Genomic DNA, 21,605 nt, shown 5'->3' with positions numbered 1-21,605 from the left:
TCTTCCTCAAATAGTTTTTTTTTTCTCTTTAGAAAAGGCTCTTGAGTTAAAAAAAAAAAAAAAGATTGTCACTTAAAAAAAAAAAAAAAAAAAGATTTCTCTTATCGTCCATGGACGGACACAGCTCCTTAAATCTTGACAAGTGGGTTATGTTCCCTGTTTACAGGAGAGGACTAGGCAGAAACATGTTAAATAGTTAAATACATGTTACATTAACAGAGTTGAACAGCCCCGCCCAGGGGGCGGTCCCTCCAGACATAACCCTCCTCACTGCAGCTTGCAGCCTCAGTTTCGTTCTGCCTAGCAAAGGAGAAGGACGTATGGCTCCCTTTGGGCCCAGCGCCCTGAGGAGAAATTTTATTTTATTTTACTTTACTTTTTCTTGAAGAATCTTCTTTCAACTGTTGGCTGAGAGACAGGCTGGATATTATAGATCCTTGTAGTCTACTCAGTCCGACCAGCAAGCGTGGGCACACCTTTGCAAAGAGGCTTGGTCTGCCACGCCATACCTCATGACTCCTGAGGTGGCCGGTGAGCTTTGCTCCGAGGTCCACATATGACTGAGCTGTGGTGTTGTCTCAATCACAGTGGACCGGGCCGACAGCTACCTCCATTGCGGTTGTAGGTCTGTCAGGAATGCGTCAGCGAGTCCTCGCTCGGACGGGTAAGTACAGTCCCTCCTGCTTCGGTGGGTTGGTACAGCTGGGCATTCCTGGGGTTTGGGGGTCCCTTCTCCCTTCCCTGCTCCTTTCCCTTGCTGCATTGCTAACATTGCCGCTGTCAGGGGGGAGGGGGCCTTCCTGAGGGGACTGTGTTATCTGGCCTGTGCTTTTTCTTTTTTGTATTGGGCTTTCCTGTGAGGTAAAAAGCCTTGTGATGAGCACAGATGTTTATGATTATACTTCAGCAGACGCTGACTGATTGGTGACACCTGTAATGGTTTTGCTTTTTATGCTGTATCTGTGACTTGTCCTTAAATAAAACAGCCCTAGGAGGCTTTTCCTGTTTAAACACAGGTCCCTGCAGAGTTACCTCACGGTTCTTTTCCTCTCACAGGCAGCACTGGGCAGTCTCCTCCTGAGGGAGTCCCCTGGTTACCCCTGGTCAGCGCAGCAAGTGAGTGAGAGGCCCTGTATGGGGCTCTAGGAGCTTTTGTCTATTTGTATGGACAGGTGTGCATATTATAATACACACTATGTAAATATTGGAGTCAGTATCTGTGTCCTTCCCCACATGCTGGTGGTGGCAGCAGGTGTTAGCACCTGTGATTCCCACAGAGTTTTTATTGTCAGAGATTCCCGACTCTTCGGTCCGGGAAGTTGTTCCTTCCTTCCAGTGGTCGGTGTTTACGACGAATGCCAGCTCACGGGTTGTGAACCTGGAGGTTCACAAAACTGGGGGGTCCAGTCGGCCCTGAGTCGCTGGACTTGCGTGGACCTATGACCACACCTCCTTGAATGTGTCTGGTCTCGGTAGCTACCCAGGGTCGGGCCTGGCTAGTGCCTGGTGGAAGACCGCCTGGGAATACCAGGTGCTGTCTACTGTTCATTGTCCTACTATTTTAGGCGATCAGGCTATGCTTCTCCTTGTGGTCGACCAATCTGGTTTCAGCCGGACAACGCCACGGCCGTGGCTTCAGTCTACCATCAGGTATGCCGGCAGGCAGACTACTGGAGTCGCCAGATGCTGGACCAGGGCGACTGGTCTTTGTGCTTGGGGTGTTTCGGCTCCCTTGCAGGAGGTGAACCTCACATGGCATGGATCTCCTGGCAGCTTGTCTCCGCCGCAAGGGTGTCAGTTAGTGGCCAGGTCTAGTGATCTTGTACAGACGCGTCAGTCGCGCTGGTGGCCCTGTGGGGTCTGTATCGGTGATTTTTTGCCATTCCTCCATGGTAGTTGCTTCCTCGGCCGCTCCACAGAGTGGATGCTGAGGAGATCCCGATGATTCTAATCGCTCCAGATTACTCTCGGCGTCCTTGGTACGCTGATATCGGGCGCCTGGTAGCGGAGGCACCCTGGCGATTGCCAGGGCAGGAGGTTCCTGTCTCAAGGTCCCATACTTCCTCCTGTTGTACAGTCACTGACTTGCTTAACATGGTTATTGGAAGCCAGACTTTAGGTGACCAGGGTCTGTCTGACTCGGTCATCTCAACAGGGCACCGTAGTCTTCTTCCGGAGGATCTACCGTCGCACCTCTCTTGGTGCGAAGGGATGGAGTGACGTCCACGGGCGTACTTTCAATGTCCAGGGTCCTGCTGTTTTTAAAGCTTGGATTGGATCTAAAAATTGCTTAAAGCACCGTTTGGGGGCAGATTTCAGCCTTGGCTGTGTTCTTTTAGTGGCCTTTTTGCGGCCCGTTCCCTGGTGGGTCCCCTTTTTTTGTGTGCAAGGGGTTTGTCATATACTTTCCCCTCTTGGCCCATCTCTTCCCCCATGAGTTTTGACTCTGGTGCTCTCGGTTCTTCAGGAACCTTCCTTTTGGAAACATCAGAGAGATTTTCTCTTGACACTATCTCAGAAGGTGGCCCCTTTAGTGGCCTTTACCTCTGTTAGAGGGGTTTCTGAGTTGGCGGTCTTGTCTTGCAAGCCGCCATGCTTGATCCCCCATAAGGATTAGGTGATGGTGCGCCCGCGACCTTCCCTTCTTCCGAAGGAGGTTTCGGCCTTTCATACTTTAGGCGTGGTACGCGCTTTGCGGGTATACCAGCCTACTACGGCTCCATTTCGGAGCTTCTGACTCTCTTTTGTGTCGGTGTCTGGTCCACAAAAGGGCCTGGCGGTCTCGTCGACCACCATTTCTCGGTGGATCGGGCAGGCCGTCATACAGGCCTATGCTCCTAAGGGCGGGCCCCCCTTTCCGGTCACGGCACTTTCGACCAGGGCAATTGGTGCTTCCTGGGTTTTTTTTTTTTTTTCCCGACATCATGCGTCGGTCTCACAGGTGTGCGAGGCGGCGATTTGCTCGTCCGTTCACGCTTTTTCCAGAATTTACATGGTTGCTGTGAGTGCATCTTATGATGTTTTTTTCAGCCGCTAGTTTTTGCCGGCGGCTGTTTAAAGTTGCACCTCCTCCGTTGAGGAGCTCTGCTTGTTTTGGGGTGAAGTTAAAATTGTTTTTACTGATATATTTCCCACCCCTCGTTTTTTGACACTGCTTGGGGACGTCCCACTTGTCAAGATTTAAGGAGCTGTGTCCGTCCATGGACGATAAGAGAAAATAGGATTTTTTGTACTCACCGTAAAATCCTTTTCTCCTGAAGTCCATGGACGGACACAGCTCCCACCCCTCCTTTTTAGGTTTGTACTGCTTGTTACGAACTGAGGCTGCAAGCTGCAGTGAGGAGGGTTATGTCTGGAGGGACCGCCCCCTGGGCGGGGCTGTTCAACTCTGTTAATGTAACATGTATTTAACTATTTAACATGTTTCTGCCTAGTCCTCTCCTGTAAACAGGGAACATAACCCACTTGTCAAGATTTAAGGAGCTGTGTCCGTCCATGGACTTCAGAGAAAAGGATTTTACGGTGAGTACAAAAAATCCTATTTTATTGGCAGGTAAAAAATGTGTATTTATTTTTGTTGCAGGAGCCTGTAAAGCATTGCACCAGTGATCAGCAGACTGCTGATGCCATGCTGGACTGCTGTAGACTTGTCCGTGTATAAGGAAACTGATACATTTTGACAGGAAGAATACATGAACTACCACAGCGTTCACAGCACAGTGGTAGTTCATTGAAAACTACAAGCCAACAGCTGCAAAGGATGTCAGGACATGTAGTTCATTCATACACAGAGCTCTGTCTATGAATGACGCAGCCATTTTTAAAAAGTGACAGCTAGAATGAAGAACATCTCCTTGTACTGCTGTCACAGAGTGTGGGGACAGCCAAGCAGCTGTAGGATCAGGAAGATGTTACACGTTCCGCCCTAAAAATGGGTGGAACATGTTCCCAAAGGTGAACTTGTCCTTTTAACCACTTAAGCCCCGGACCAATATGCAGCCTAAAGACCCAAGGTGTTTTTACAGTTCGGGACTGCGTCGCTTTAACAGACAATTGCGCGGTCGTGCGACGTGGCTCCCAAACAAAATTGGCGTCCTTTTTTCCCCACAAATAGAGCTTTCTTTTGGTGGTATTTGATCACATCTGCGGTTTTTAGTTTTTGCGCTATAAACAAAAATAGAGCGACAATTTTGAAAAAAATGCAATATTTTTTACTTTTTGCTGTAATAAATATCCCCCAAAAACATATATAAAAACATTTTTTTTCCTCAGTTTAGGCCGATACGTATTCTTCTACCTATTTTTAGTAAAAAAAATCGCAATAAGCGTTTATCGATTGGTTTGCGCAAAATTTATAGTGTTTACAAAATAGGGGATAGTTTTATTGCATTTTTATAAATTTTTTTTTTTTTACTACTAATGGCGGCGATCAGCAATTTTTTTCGTGACTGCGACATTATGGCGGACACTTCGGACAATTTTGACACATTTTTGGGACCATTGTCATTTTCACAGCAAAAAATGCATTTAAATTGCATTCTTTATTGTGAAAATGACAGTTGCAGTTTGGGAGTTAACCACAGGTGGCGCTGTAGGAGTTAGGGTGCACCTAGTATGTGTTTTCAACTGTTTGGGGGTGTGGCTGTAGGAATGACGTCATCGATCGTGTCTTCCCAATAAAGGGAATGACGCGATCGATGCGCCGCCATAGTGAAGGACGGGGAAGCCGTGTTTACACACGGCTCTCCCCGTTCTTCAGCTCCGGGGAGCGATCGCGACGGAGCGGCTATAAACAAATAGCCGCGCCGTGGTCCCGGATCGCTCCCCGAGCGGACCCGACCTCCGCATGTAGCGGGGGGGGGGTCCCGATCGGACCCCCCACCCGCTAATAGGCGAGGACGTACGTGTACGCCCATGTGCCTGTACGTGCCATATTGTGGACGTATATGTACATGGGGGGGTCGGGAAGTGGTTAAGGTGACATTACCATGTGTACCCTTTTTAAAGATTCTTTTTAAAATGAATCACGTTTTCTGTGAATCTTTCCATCTTTACAGGACTTAAAGTTGACCTCCACCGAAAACTGTTTGAGGTTGGTGGGACAGAAGCCCGATTTTATTAGGCAATAGTAATGTGGCCTGTGGAGGGGGTCGGGGTGTATTAGGAGAAACTGAACTGATTACAATTTTCCTAAAAGGAATGCAACGGTGAAATGTATTGTACAAAAATGTTACCAAAGATAAAATGAAAGTACCGGTATATCTAAAGCTAAAGCATACTCTTTGTGGTTTTAGATTTAGTTTTTGTTGGGAATAGGTAAAACCTTGTGATTTTTTTTTTTTTTTTTTTTGCTTCTTCTGTCATATACACATCTCAAAGCAAGACGAAATCTTTTCTTAGGCAGTTGTCCCACAACAGGTGTCCCTCTAGGGGGCTTCCACTTTCCATATGGCAGTGACGACTCAAATTTTTTGATTTTCTATTTCAGTCCCAGTGACAGTACCAAGACAAATGGAGCAAACCTCCCCTAGTAGCAAACGGCAATTAAAACTGGTCAGGGTCGATACCTCTTGCCTACTCTAAATCTTATGGATTTAGATGTTCTTAAAGTGGTTGTAAACCCACTATTTGGACTTTTACCTACAGGTAAGCCTACAACATGGCTTACCTGTAGGTAAGGATAATATCTCCTAAACCTGCACGGTTTAGGAGATATTACCCCCGCAATGCGGGCGGCGCATGCGCAGGGGGGAATCCACGGCTGAAGGACCGGCATCGCCGGACCCTGCCGATTTTAAATCTCCCGCGCGCACGCGCGGGAGTGACGTCATCGCCGCTCCAGCCAATCACAGCGCTGGAGCGGCGATACCCGGAAGACACGCCGGAGCAAGATGACATCCTGCTCGGCGTGGACCAGGTAAGTGGTACACACCTCGTTCCGAGGTAAGTATTTCATAATAGGCTAGTATGCGGTGCATACTAGCCTATTATGCCTTTTGCATTGCAGGTTTGGGGGAAAAAAAAAAAAGTTTATGCGGTTTACAACCGCTTTAAGATTCATGTTGAGAGTCCTATTGCACATGTTTATGTTGGTTAGGCTATTTACTTGTATATTCCAGTTCATTGTTCCACTAGATAATGCTTTGTAGAAAATATGTGATCTGTAAGGCCTCGTACACATGATAGGTTAACCAGAGGACAATGGTCTGAGGACCGTTTACATCGGTCCAAACCGATCGTGTGTAGGCCCCATAGGTTATTTAACCTTAGGTTAAAAAAATGGCAACTTGCTTTAAAATTTAACTGATGGATTGCTAACCGATAGGTCAAAACCGATCGTTGGTATGCAAAACCATCGGTTAAAAACCCGCGCATGCTCAGAATCAAGTCGACGCATGCTTGGAAGCATTGAACTTTGTTTTTTTCAGCACGTCGTTGTGTTTTACGTCACCGTGTTCTGACATGATCGGTTTTTTAACTGATGGTGTGTACACACGACGGACCATCAGTCAGCTTCTTAGGTTAACCTAGATTCAGAGTAGGAGGGGGGATAGATGAGGGGTAAAAGAAGGGAGGAGAGATGAAATTACAAGAAAAAGGAGGGAGAACAGGAATTGGATAGATATTAAGGGAAAAGGGATGAAGAAAATGAAAAAATTGGAAGGAAACGTAAGGATAGCACTCACATGGGCCACATCTGTAAAGTATTAAAGAGAGGAAACAATATCTAACGAGTGGACATTGATGGTCAGACTTTAAGGCCAAGGAAGTAGGTTAAAAAAGTTTAATTTGATAGCATATAAATACAAAAAACAAATACAGAAATAATACAAAAAATTATTATTATTAGCCACTGTATATTCCTCAGAAGTCGCCTTCCCTGTGAGCAACGGTAAATTCAAAAAGTGTAAAACACACTGATACAATGTAATCCTATTGGATTACAATACAAAATAAAATATAGTGACCTTAGATTGCCGCCCCCCCCCCCCCCCCAGTGCTTTCTCCAGTGCCCTTGTCTGCAGTTTTACTGTACTTTGTGTCTGTAAACTTCACAGCAATCATGGCGTCAAAAAAGCGCACCTCCACCTCAAAATTGCTATATGACCTGCTAGAAGACAGCGATACAGAATCGCTTGCAGAGCAGTTGAGTGACAGCGACTCGTGGGGAAGTTCGTCATAAGACACATCGATTTTTAGTGACGATCCTGCGACTGTGCTCAGCGATGTGCGGACTTGATGCTCGATTGATTGCGGTACGGAGCACGTAGCGCCCCCAAGATTTCCATTTACAGGAGCACCTGGGATCAAAGTGGATGTTGAGGATGACAACCCCTTGGCATACCTCAAGCTCTTTTTGACTGATGAAGTTATTGCCAATATTGTTATGGAGACGAATCGCTACCAAGAGCAACAAGCTTCTACTCATCAGCGGTTTTCAAGGAGCAGAAAATGGAAACGGTAACCAGAGAGGACATCTGGAAGTTTCTGGGCCTTATAATTCTTCAGGGAGTGGTGGGGAAACCCTGCAGAAATGGTACTGGACAACCAACAAATTACTGGCCACTCCTTTTTTTGGCACAGTTATGTCGAAATACAAATTTTCGCTCCATAATGAAATATTTGCACTTTGCAAATAATGAAGACTTTGATGAGAGTTCTCATCAAGCTCCAAAACTGAATTTTTTTTTGGGAGCTTTATCAACGAATTCTGAAGAATTTCCAGCAGACCTATGTTCCAGACAGAGACATAAGTATTGACGAAAGTCTTATGGCCTACAAAGGAAGACTTAGCTGGATACAGTTTATCGCATCAAAGCGATCTCGATTTGGCATAAAGTCATTTATGCTGTGTGAATCCAGCTCTGGGTACATCTGGAATTCGAAAGTAATCGACAAGGGGACATCTGGAATTCGGTCCTGTACACCGGGAAAGGGACCAAATTCAGCGATTGTTCAGCAGTTTTGGAATGGCAACCGCTTAGGTTCTTTTCTTGATTGAGCCATTGCTGAACCAGGGCTACTGTGTCACCACAGACAATTTTTAAACGTCCCCAGAACTCTGATTTCCTTCTTCTGAACAAGACGGATGCATATGGGACCGTTTGGGCTAACAGGTGTGACATGTCGCCAACCTTTGCCAATAAAAAGCTCAAGGCAGGAGAAATAGTTGCCTGGCAGAAAGGAAAAATGATGGCACTGAGATGGTGGGACAAATGTGCCTTATAAATACAATTCACAACACCTCTACTGTAATGGTACACACCAAAGGTGGAAAAGATGTAATAAAGCCACAGGTCATGTGGTTAATGCACACAGGGTGAGTTTGGGGATTGGCACCCACACCGACGTCATATTGGGACACAGCGGATGTATCCATGGGATGCTGGCACAGGGATGCACGCAAACACTCGTGTAACACGTGTACCCCAATTATGCCCAGTAGTGAAAAGAGGGAATTAAAAAAGACACTTAAAGCGGAGGTTCACCCTAAAAAAAAATTTCCAACATTACATTGTGCATACTTCCAACATTTACAGTATGCTGATTTTTTTTTTTTTTTTTTGCTGTACATACCGTCTTATAGCTATTTTTCACCGGCTTCCGGGTTCTCACTCCCGCGGGAGTAGGCGTTCCTATGAAGAGGCGTAGTGTCATGTGGGACTTCGCCCAGATGATTGACGTCTTGACAAAACCTTCCCCCCCGGCGGATAAGGCGCGTCACGTGTTTCCGGAAGAAGCCAAACTGCGAGTCTGCTCTATACGGCGCCTGCGCAGTCAGCTCTACACGGCTCCTAGTCGGTGCACAGGCACCATATAGAGCCGACTTGCAGTTCAGCTTCTTTCGGTAACTCGTGCCGCGCCTTATCCGCCGGAGGGGAAGGTTTTGTCAAGACGCAATCACAGTTATACGGCGGCTCGGCTGCGCGAGATCACGTAGCTATGCGTCATCTCGCATTTCAGCCAATAGGGGCGCCTGGTGCTGACGCGCGTGCTCGGCGGGCGCGATCGCTCGTTACAGAGCGAGAACCAGGAGCTGTGTGTGTAAAGGGGGAGAAATGACGGATCGTCTGTTCATACAATGTATGAACAGCGATCTGTCATTTCCCCTAGTCAGTATCGCCCCCCCCCTTCAGTTAGAACACACACACACACACACACAGGGAACATAAGTAACCCCTTCCTTGCTTAACCCCTTCCCTGCCAGTGCCATTTTTCTAGTAATCAATGCATTTTTATAGCACTGATCGCTATAAAAATGCCAATGGTCCCAAAAATGTCAAAAGTGTACAAAGCGTCCGCCATAAGGTCGCAGTACCGATAAAAATTTGCTGATCGCCGTCATTACTTATGTAATGTAGGAAAAAAAAAATTAATAAAAATGCCATAAAACTATCCCCTATTTTGTAGACGGTATGGGCCAGATTCTCAGAGACTTACGTCGGCGTATCAGTAGATACGCCGTCGTAAGTCCGAATCTGCGCCGTCGTATATTTAAGCGTATTCTGGAAACCAGATACGCTTAACTTTGGCTAAGATGCGAGCGGCGTAAGTCTCCTACGCCGTCGTATCTTAGGGTGCATATTTACGCTGGCCGCTAGGTGGCGTTTCCGTTGTTTTCCGCATTGAATATGCAAATGAGCAAGATGCACCGATTTACGAACGTACGTACGCCCGTCGCCATTAGTTACGCCGTTTACGTAAGACATACACCGGCGTAAAGATAAAGCAGGTCTCTAGGTGGCGTAGCCCATGCAAAGTATGGATGTCGGAACAAGCGTATCTTTTTACGTTGTTTGCGTAAGTCGTACGCGAATAGAGCTGTGCGTAAGTTACGTTCACGTCGTAGGCAGTGTTCAACGTATCTTAGGCATTCTATCCGACGCATGCGCACTGGGTTACGTCCACGGACGGCGCATGCGCCGTACGTTCAAAACGTCATTTTACGCGGGGTCATGCTTTATTTGCATAAAACACTCCCACCTCTTCCCAATTTGAATTAGGCGCGCTTACACCGGCACATTTACGCTACGCCGCTGTAACTTAGGACGCAAGTGCTTTGTGAATACAGCACTTGCCTCTCTATGTTGCGGCGGCGTAGCGTAAATACGCCCGCCCACACTTACTCCGGGGTACGTGAATCTAGGCCTATAACTTTTGCGCAAACCAATCAAACGCTTATTGGGCCTGGTCATTGACCAGCAATATGGTCCGGGGCTGAAGTGGTTAAGTGACCCACACCCATAAGGATGTCCTATTGGGACACAGTGGCTGTGTCAATGCAGCTGCATGTCTCAGTAGAGAAAAATGAAATGCCGGCACAGCAACACCTTCCCTCTCCCTCCATTTTTTTTTTTTTCCTACGTTGCTTGTCTTCGTATAAATGGTTGCCAACGTGGAATATGTATGGAGATCACAATTATGACTCTGTATTCTTCTGGGACCATGCCTAAAAGTATTCTATCCTAAGACAGCTTGTTAACTAAAATTTTAAAAAGAAAGTCGGATTGCCAGCCAACATTCATTTTTTAAAGTGATCCTGTCTCCAATATAAAATTAAAAATAAATGCTGTTAACTGAAATGAAGAGTGTAAATACCTCTCCTGCTACCAGATGCCACTCTGCTACTGAGGAATATTCACCTAAATACTGCTTGAAAACTGATACTTGGGTAGTGTGGATTTCATGGGTTCCTCACAGCATTCTCTTGTTGACCTCCCATGTCACCACAGTGCACTGTAATGATTTGGAGGTCATCAAGTAAAACCAATGTACTGCCAGAAGATCAGCACTCCCATACCAGAAGTGTCAACTGCCCTGGAGGCTGGGAATTATTCCTCAGAAACCGAGGAGATAGGAGAGGTAGATGGTAATACTTTTTTAGGGAACCACATTATGTAAAATTAAAATTGGTGCCAGAGTAGCTTTAAAAAAATGTAATTGGTAAAAACAATTGCTGAAACTGGATGGAGCATTTGATGCTTTGTGTGATCCAGTCCTTGCAAGCTGCTTGTCTATGATAAAGGGACTTTACTTTTTGTCATGGCAAATCATAAACGCTTAATTTAGTGTACCACATTCATTTCCAGCTAACATTTTCCACACTGTGCCCTTACTAATGAAGCATATATTTTTTATTTTTACTCAAATTTTGATCCATGTATGGCTGTCCCCGTTTGGAGAGGATTGTTGGGAAAACTTTTCTTTAAAACTTTTTAGAACAGTCAATTGGGTGACAGCAGAGGGGTCCCAGTGGGGGGATTTCTCTATCCGAGACATATGAGAATGAATGAACCATTTTTTTTTTTTTTTCGGTTAACTCGCTGGCCGATCAATCTAGAGCCACCTTAACATTGCTCTGATAACAAAGAATGGAAAAATTCCAATTGTGCATTCAGAAGGCAAAGTGATTTTAAAGTCTTGTTGGTTTTGCACAGAGCAGCCTGGATCCGCCTCTTCTCGGGTCCCTCTGTGCTGCTCCTGGCCCCTCCATCCTATTGAGTACTCCCTCAGCCAGCAGCTGTCTCTGGGGGCACCTGAGCCGATTCAGAGCTCCGTGCATCCATTTAAACACGGAGCCCCGACCTGGCCGCACCCTTTTCTCCTGATTGGCTGGCTGGCTGGCTGACTGACTTTGAATGACAACCGCGGGAGTCAATGGTGCCGCTGCTGTTGGGATTTGGATATGCTTTAAATCTGCTGTATTGGATGTGAAAGCTCTGTTTTTTTTTCAGGACCTTACAGTCCTGGAACCTCTGCATCCCTACCCTTTTCTATTCTTAACTAATAAGCTTCCACGTGTTCATAACAAGCAGCAGAGTGGTACTTGAAAAGCTGTATGCTGTTCATTTCTTCCCCACTCTGGTTCCCTATCTCACATGCTGCATGCTAGTTCCAGGGCAGTGACACTTTTTAAATTTAGTTCCACTGTCTTTGAACTGGCAAGGTTCCTGGTTGCTCCATAGGCACTACGGATCTCTCTACAGCTCTCCTGATCAGCCGGCTGTCCAATGCACAAGGATGCTCTTTAGGTGCCTATTTGGTAACTCTTTGGACAAATACATCAAGGAAACTGCTGTGGGTAAGGCATGGTTCGACAAACCCCGGACGCCAGGTTGCAATTGCGACTAGAATTGGTGACCTTGCGCCTGGGGCGACACAGCTGGGGCATCCTGTGTCTCCGTGCGCCCCCACCTCTCCCTCCGTGCGATTGCATTGGGCCGCGCTGGCCGGTAATTGAGGCCACGGCTGTGCGGCCTTCTGCAGGCCTATGCTTCCTTCTGTCATCTGGTGCCATCTTGTAGTGGCCGTTGGTATGACAAGACAACCAGCAATGCTAATGGTGGAGCTTCCCCTGTCTGTTTTACTGACATCTCATTCCCTCTAATTAGAACCCCCATATATATATATATATATATATATATATATATATATATATATATATATATATATATATATATATATATATATATATATATATATATATATATATATATATATATATATATATATATATATATATATAATTATACATTATACATTTTTTTATTTTATTCTTACACCCTAGAGAATAAAATGGCGGTTGTTGCAATACTTTCTGTCGCACCATATTCGCGCAACGGTCTTACAAGCGCACATTCTTGGGAAATAAAATACTTTTTTTTAATTAAAAAAATAAGACACCATTAAAGTTAGCTCAATTTTTTTTATAACAAAACACTGCTAAGTCTGCCCTCTTCTCTCAGCACATCTCAGCGCTCAGAGGTTAAGGTGCGAGTGATGAGAAAATAATTGACATATAAAGTGAAAGGGAAAACACCCAAAATCACATATTGGTAAATGGATAATAGCAGCCACTTAAATTAAAGGTATGTATAACAGCAATAGATAAAACAAATCATGGATGTGAACGTGTCCCATAGGAAACCATGTAAATAAACTGTAGAGTGTTTCTGCAAAAAAGCAGAGGTGTGAACCAGGCCTGAGATGTTAAGTAGCATAATGGGGGTTAAAAAAACAAAAACAAGTACAAAAAAGAGAAAATAATCGAAAATAATAGTTTTTCAGCATGCACGTCCTACAGAAGCCGGCCAATGGACATTCGGCCCATGTGTATGGGGCTTTACCTATAGAATCCTTTTCTTGGAGTACAGTTTAGGGCACAGAACCCCCCCCCCCCCCCTCTGTTATTTATGATCTAATGATTGCAGGGAGTGGGAGATGTTTACAGGGGATGCCTCTGCAGCTTTATTTTTTGTCTCTGCAGCTTTATTTTTTGTGTCCAATAATCTGAAGGTAGCTGTATATAACCCATGTTTATGAATAAGATTGTGTCCTGTACTCTACTTCCAAGAAAAGAATGTGCAGGTAAGTCAAATATACTCTTTCTGGCATCATACAAGTACACTCTTTGAAGTTTGTCTCTACAAGATGAGGAAGCAAGCACTAAGCACACAGTTTTAAATCTTTTTTTTTAAGCATATTTGAATCATATTTGTAGTTGTGTGCTAAGCCATTGTTTACATATATATATATATATTTTTTTTTTTTGCTGTGAATGGAACCTATTTAGTCCAAATGTGTAAGCGTATGTAGTTTTTCTTTATTGTATTATTTCTACTTTCACCATGACACAATTTTCCATGATGTAATTGTTTAAAAAAGTACAGACAAAGCTTGTACGGTGCATTCCTGAACCCACTGTCGGCTGACGTCACCGAGCCGGTCCAGGCTGGGGAAAGATTGCAACCATATGGTCAGGATCCACATAGGAGCCTGGACCGGCAACTGGCTCAGCCTCTTGGCGATCCCCTAAGAACCTGAGCCAGCCATTTGCACCTCCTCCACAGCTCAGTGCTCCAGTGAGGGGGGGGGGGGAGCGGAGAGCTGGAGGTTGACAGTCTCGGTTCTCTGCTCAGAATGGTGGGGAGAATTGAGCGATCAGCGGTGTTTGATCGCTCAGTTCTCAGCCTTAGAGATGAATGGGGAGAGATACAGCATTGCGTCAATGCTGCATCCACCTAGGTAAGTATGATTTAAAAAAAAAAAAAAAGCCTTATTTCTCTTTTAATACTGCCACAAATCAATACTGGTCTCAGACTGTTTCTGCATAACATACAGAGACTTTGCTTGATGGTTCTTGGTGTGAGGGTCACACACCTCAAATATTGGCTAGTAGTGGTTATAGAATTGAAATTAACCTTTTATCTGGCACCTATTATTTTACTGTGGGCTCTCATCCATATACTTTGTATCTTTTCAGGTTCCTGCACACAGTCTGGGCTGCATACACACAAGTACGTATGTGATCTTTGCTAATCACATGACCCAGGAGTGTGCTACAGTATGTATGTATGTATGCATGCATGCGTACCTGTGTGTATGCATTTATGGGTATGTCTGCGTCTTGCATGTGCCTGAATGATGCTATGCGAATGCTAATATGAGCTAAAGTAGGATGGAGTTTCCTCAGTAATATAATACCAGTTGATCTGTCTTTACACACAGGATACAGCAGCCAGTGAAAATGTAATATTACGTACCTGAACTCGGCAGACTAAAATGTAATCACTTGTTTCAGGTTTCTTTTGACCTGCCATGATAAAGAAATCCTTTATTGCAAATATATGAATTTCAGGGTTAACCAGAAAAGGTCTGTGTCTAACATTTGAAAACATTTTTAATATGAAAATATCACTTTGGAGGAGAAAAGTCAATGGTTAAGCAATGGAAGGAGCTCTCTGACAATGGCTAGTAAAGCCTGTAGCTGTGATGTCACCCATAGACTTCATGCTCCCTCCTCTACCCTGCAGTTGCCACTGGCTGACACGGCGGTGCCGGATCACAAGCCCCGAACCAAGTGGCCTGAAAATAGGTGTATATATACAGTGGGTATAGAAAAGAATCACTCCCCATTCAAATCAAATTTTGTTGCTTCACAACCTGAAATGACACACCATTGTTTTATCCAGCTGTATTTACTCAGTGCAGCTTATAAAAATCCAAGTAAAAGATATAACACCAACATGTCAGGAAAAAAAAATCACACAAATCCGTTTTCGAGTTGGAAAAAGAATCGGCCCCTTGTGTCAGTATCTTGTTGAATCGACTTTTGCTTTTAATTACACCCTTTAGTCTGTTGGGTTATGTCTCTTCTAACTTTGCACATCCAGACTTAGCAATATTTGCCCATCTTCTTTGCAGAATTGCTCAAGTTCAGTTTAAATTTGATGGTGACCGTTTGTGGACTGCAGTCTTCAAGTCATTCCACAGATTTTCAATAGGGCTTAGGTCTGCACTCTGACTAGGCCATGCAAGGACATTCACCTTTTTCGCCAATCACTGTGTGGTCATTTTTGCTGTTTGCTTTGGGTCAGGTACCTGCTCCCACTTCTGGGTAAGATTGGAGATCTGCAAGCATTTCTGGCCCTTCACCCCCCCCCCTGCTGCCTTCTGGGACACACATGGGTCCTAGAAGTTAGCGGGACCATTCAGAAAGCACAGCGTGACACGTGCACGCGCAGCAGGAAAGCGGCTGTGAAGCCTGAAGGCTTTATTGGCGGTTTCTCTTACTTACGATGCCGGCACCTGCACCCAAAGCCGATTGAGGAATCGGCTTGGGGTCCTGACATTGCCGGATCCCTAGTCAGGTACGTTTTCTTACATTAAATGTCAGCAGCTACAGTATTTGTAGCTACTGACTTTTAAAAAAAAATTCTGACACAAGCTCATCTTTAAGCTAAGTAGGTTAGCAGATTTTTACTGTATGTATGTATGTATGTATGTATGTATGGTAATGTCCACGAACTGTTATGTTGTGTAATAGTATTGTAACAAGACATACAAGCTGTAATAGGTGTGTTTAGTGCAGAAACCATCTTGTATTGGCGTACTTAAAGAAGTTGTAAAGGCAGAAGGTTTTTTATCTTCATGCATTCTATGCATGAAGATTAAAAGCCTTCTGTGTGTGGCAGCCTCCCCAGCACCCCCCAAGTTTCTTACTTGAGCCCCATCTCTCCCCACAAGTGTCTTAGCTGTCCAGGACTCTCCCTCCTGATTGACACAGCAGCGGCGCCATTGACTCTGCGGCTGTTAATCAAAGTCAGTTAGCCAATCGGGAGAGAGGGTCCCGGGCCGCAGCTCGGTGACTGCTCAGGTGCCACCATAGCAAGCTGCCTGCTGTGGGGACACTCGTCAGGGAGGAGGGGCTAGAGCAGTGAAGAGGGACCCGAGGAGAAGAGGATACAGGCTGCCCTGTGCAAAACCAAGTATGACATGTTTGTTAGTTTATTTATTTTTTAAACAGACTTTACAATGACTTTAAAGATCACAATCATATTTTAAAAAGGCTCTTAGAACATTTATTTGGTGTCAGTTCCATTTCGAACAACCTGCATATAATTCAGGCAGTTTAGGTAGCATTACTGGCACGTGTGCCAACTTCAGGTAGTTCTTGTCCCTTTGGCAGAAACGCATTCCTAAAGAATTGCCACCAGTTTTCAGAATTGGAAACTGGTGGTAATTAAAACCAGTTCCGAGCTGGTGTACAGAGGTGTGGGGTGTGGCTGTGCTGAGAATTAGTCATTAATGTGTACTATCAATCAAGAGTATGTCAGACCTGAGGATGAATAGCCACTGTTCCTCATCAGGCTCTGACCACCCCTACTACAAAACTCCTTTGCCATGTCCCTGTCAGTGTGATAGGCACAGAGGCTGGGAGGGGGTGCACTGAGGAATAAGAAAGGATTCCAATGATATAAATGACATTTGGAATACAAATGCATAGCTCCCCACTGTCCCTGATTTCGACGGACTGTCCCTGATTTGGAGCAATGTCCCTCTGTCCCCCTTATTTGTGCCTCATTTTGGTCTGATCTATATAGTTGTATATAAATGCACTTTTTTATCTTTCTAAAAGGGTTTCCCAGTGCTAAAACTTTCACCCAAAGTCTCTAAATTGCTGCATTTGTAAATTTTAAAAGCCAATATAAAAGAATAGGAGTGGTTAACAAAAAATCCTTGTGGATTTATTTAACCTTTTTTGGTTAATTCTCCTTTAAGGGGGTGTGTTGGGGGGCGTGTCCTATGCCTACATACACTTGCAAGTAGGCATCCCTCATTCCCATCTCAAAATGCTGGGAGGTATGCAATGATACCACAAAGAAAATAAATAAATAACGTAATAAACACAAACTGCCAAGCAGCAGGAAACTGGAAGTAGAGAAGAAAAGCGCAGTATAAATTGGAGACACAGCCATGAAGAGTGTAGATTAAGGCCAGCACAGCATTATAAACTAGCAAGGCAGAAAAAAAACCTGATAAGAGTGATGCAAAGCAGGGCATAGAAAACCTAATAATACAGAAGTAAGATGTTCTAAAAAAAAGTGACAGCAAAGTGTCGCGTTACTCAAACCGGTGAAGAAAATAACTTCAACAGTCCAATCTGCTTTTAGAGCTGAAAGACAACTGCCAGTATTGATATCCGCCTTACCGAGTGATTTAACAGATTGTTGGGCTTTTTATTTTTTTTATTTAATTTTATTTTTTTATTAAAGGGCCCCCGGATGGCAACCCCTATATATATATCTCATTTTCTTTTTTATTATTAACCACATGCCGACCAGCCGCTGTCGTTTTACGGCGGCAGGTCGGCTCCCCTGCGCGAGAGCACGTAATATAACGTCAGCTCTCGCGCAGGCCACTATTGGCGAGCGCCGCCTGAGGTGCGCGAGCCCCCCCGCTCGCAGCCGGGCACCCGCGATTGCTCGTTACAGAGCGGGGATCGGGAGCTGTGTGTGTAAACACACAGCTCCCGGTCCTGTCAGGGAGAGGAATGCTGATCTTCTGTTCATACAATGTATGAACAGAAGATCAGTAATTTCCCCTAGTGAGGCCACCCCCCCTACAGTTAGAACATACTTAACCCCTTCCCTGCCCTCTAGTGTTAACCCCTTCACTGCCAGTGGCATTTTTATAGTAATTAATGCATTTTTATAGCACCGATCGCTATAAAAATGCCAATGGTCCCAAAAATGTGTCAAAAGTGTCCGAAGTGTCCGTCATAATGTTGCAGTACCGAAAAAAATCGCTGATCTCTGCCATTACTAGTAAAAAAAAAAAATACCCCCTATTTTGTGAACGCTATAACTTTTGCGCAAATCAATCAATAAACGCTTATTGCCATTTATTTTTTACGACAAATATGTAGAAGAATAGGTATCGGCCTAAACTGAGGAAAAATTTTTTTTTATATATATTTTTGGGGGATATTTATTATAGCAAAAAGTAAAAAATATTCTTTTTTTTTTTTCAAAATTGCCGCTCTATTTTTGTTTTTATAGCGCAAAAACTAAAAACCACAGAGGTGATCAAATACCACCAAAAGAAAGCTCTATTTGTGGGGAAAAAAGGACGCCAATTTTGTTTGGGAGCCACGTCGCACGTCCGCGCAATTGTCAGTTAAAGCGGCGCAGTGCCGAATCGCAAAAAGTGCTCTGGTCTTTGACCAGCAATATGATCTGGGGGTTAAGTGGTTAAAGGGCCCAGAGGTGTCCAGGGCCCCCGAATGGCAACCCCCCTCTTTAAATTTTTTTTGTAAACATTTTATTTTTTTGTTTTTATTAAAGGGCCCAGAGGTCCCCAGATGGCTATCCCCCCTTTTTTTTTAAAATATATATTTAAAAAAAAAATTGTAAGGGGCTCAGAGGTCCCCAGGGCAACAACCCCCCCTTTTTTTTGTGCATCAGCACCCAAAGCCCACCGACCCCAATTTGCCTGTTTCTCAATTCATGACCCCCCCCAATTCGCGACGCCCCCCTTCTTCTCAATTTGAGACGAAAGCACCCCCCCCCCCCCCGGTTCTCTGCTCCAGGGGGTCCATGCCTGAAGCTGTGTAAGGCTGCTTTCACACTGAGGTGCGGTGACGGTATAGCCGCGCTATTTGTAGTGCGGCTATACCGTCGTATTTACCGCGATATTCGGGCGCTAGCGGTGAGGTTTTAACCCCCGCTAGCGGCCGAAAAAGGGTTAATACCGCCCGCGTTGCAGGCGGTATTACCGCGCTTTCCCATTGATTTCAATGGGAAGGCACGGTATAGGAGCGGTGAACACATCGCTCCTATACCGCGGTAAAGATGCGGCTAGCAGGACTTTTGGTGCGCACCTGCTAGCGCACCGCTTCAATGTGAAAGCCTTCGGGCTTTCACATTGAACACTACAGGGCATGATTTTTCATGCGGTATAGCAGCGCTATTTTTAGTGCTGTACCGCATGAAAAACGCCCCAGTGTGCAAGGGGCCTAAGGGGCCCCATAATTCGTGATGGCACTTCAGCAGCCTTTCGGTTTGAATGTTTGTGAGAAAACAATGTACAAATGTAAAATAGGTGTAGAGTTCTGATAAAAGTTGCTTACAAGTCATTATTACCTCCCTAGTGTCATGGTTTGTTTATCCATATTCCATGGGTGCAATGGGAACCTGAATCGCCTGCCAATAATTTTATAGTGACTTGATTAATGTCTGCCAGCTAAAACCCTTGAGGCAACGCAAAATACATAGTGGAATGTTTCACCTTGCTGTGAATTCTGAATTCACTTATCTATTTTCTACATACAAAAAATCCTTCTAGTGGTAGTGGATATTGAGTGCATACATATAAAGGTAACTTTGCCCTTGACCCAATGATCTCCAGGCTTATTTAAAAAAAAATGTGATTAGCAGATTAAAGCAACTGTTTTTGTCTTTGATTCCTTTCTCCTGTTCTTGGTTTTTATTGGTATTTGTACCTTTTGTGCCCAAAAAAAATTGCACAGCAATAGACATTAATTGATTCACCAAACCACATATATAAATGTGCAATTTTTCCCAGCAAGCCACTCCCCCCAACAGCCGAAGCCAGTGCAGTGTATGCCTCCGGCTGTTTATTCATCAGTATCGGTATCAAGCTGAAGGTTGTAAACTTTGCATGGAACCATATGCTAAATCCCTGGGAGCAAGTTTTCTGTTGTAAAAGTATACATATTCAGTTAATGGTTTGATTGCACTATTGCTGTCTTGCTGTAGGCTTGTGTGATCCAATTCACATAAATTAAGAGGAGGATCTGACTTGTAGGTGACTTCCATTAACCACTTCAGCCACGGACCATTTTGCTGGTCAACGACCAGGCCACTTTTTGCGATTCGGCACTGCGTCGCTTTAACTGACAATTGTGGGGTTGTGCGACGTGGCTCCCCAACAAAATTTACGTCCTTTTTTCCACAGATAGAGCTTTCTTTTGTTGGTATTTGATCACCTCTGCGGTTTTTCTTTTTTGCACTATAAACAAAAATAGAGCGACAATTTTGAAAAAAAAATATTTTTTTGCCATAATAAATATCCCCCAAAAATATATAAAAAAAACAATGTTTTTCCTCAGTTTAGGCCGATACGTATTCTACATATTTTTCGTAAAAAAAATCGCAATAAGCATTTGGTTTGCGCAAAAATGATAGCGTCTACAAAATAGGGGATAGTTTTTATGGCATTTTTATTAATATTTTTTTTTTACTAGTAATGCCGGCGATCAGCGTTTTTTTTTTTTTTATTATCGTTACTGCGACCTTATGGCAGACACTTTTGACACATTTTTGGGACCATTGGCATTTTTATAGCGATTGGTGCTATAAAAATGCATTGATTACTGTAAAAATGCCACTGGCAGGGAAGGGGTTAACACTAGGGGGCGAGGAAGGGGTTAATTATGTTCCCTAAGTGTGTTCTAACTGAAGGGGGGTGGGACTGACTAGGGGAAATGACAGATCGCTGTTCATACATTGTATGAACAGACGAACAGTCATTTCTCCCCCTGACAGGACCGGGAGCTGTGTCACACACAGCTCCCGGTTCTCGCTCTGTAACGAGCGATCACGGGTGCCCGGCGGTGATCGTTCATCGGCACCAGGAGCGAGCGCACGCGCCCCGAATGGCTGGAATGCGAAATGACACTGCCACGACTTGGCATGCGACTTGTGGGACCCCAAGTCGCATGTCATGTAAAAAAGGCCATGTTGGTCAATAGAGAGCTGTCTTAATTGGCACTACTGAAGTCGCTCCAACTTTAGAAAAGATTCCTGTACTACTTCAAGGCGACTTCTATCCGACTTGTGCCCACAAACTTTAATGGAAGTAACCTCCAAGTCGAATCTCCCTCTTAATTTATGTGATTTGGAACCTACGACGTAAGTCCTGTGACTGTCAGGTCGTGGCAGTGTGAACTGCACCTTCTAGAGAGTAGATTATTTAAAGAAGAACTCTATGATAAGGACATTTGAGAGCTGTTTTTCTTTTGTGAATTTTTTTTTTTTTTTTTTTTTTTTTCTATCTATTTTTTTCTCTGCTTTTCTCAAACCACATCATACCAGACTATTAAAGGGGAAGTGTTTGAGTTGGTAGTTCTCTTTATTTGCTTTTCGGCTATGTGCTGCAAGTTCCATCAGCTTCTCTATACCATGGTGATAAGCTCCAGGTAGAGTGAGGGACCAGATTAATTGTGACTACTAATGGCATACATTACAAATGTTTTACTTATGCTCTTATAATTGTATGAACTTCAAATCGTACACTCTGTC

General features: G+C 44.4%; 1 protein-coding gene across 2 annotated transcripts in view; it reads left to right on the top strand.

The window, feature by feature from the left end:
• C3H15orf39 (chromosome 3 C15orf39 homolog) overlaps positions 1-21,605 on the top strand; it is a 39,077-nt gene that overhangs the window by 16,216 nt on the left and 1,256 nt on the right. Inside the window, exon 3 of one of the 2 annotated variants that reach the window (XM_040342883.1) lies at positions 14,264-14,297. The exons of the other annotated variant lie outside the window; for it this stretch is intronic. Coding sequence (XP_040198817.1) covers positions 14,264-14,297 — 34 coding nt within the window. The remainder of the gene's footprint in view (positions 1-14,263; positions 14,298-21,605) is intronic. 2 annotated transcript variants of the gene reach the window in all.

The sequence above is a fragment of the Rana temporaria genome, chromosome 3 (assembly GCF_905171775.1).
Source record: "Rana temporaria chromosome 3, aRanTem1.1, whole genome shotgun sequence".
In the NCBI taxonomy this organism is placed as follows: Eukaryota; Metazoa; Chordata; class Amphibia; order Anura; family Ranidae; genus Rana; species Rana temporaria.
This window is presented reverse-complemented; position numbering and strand designations above follow the sequence as displayed.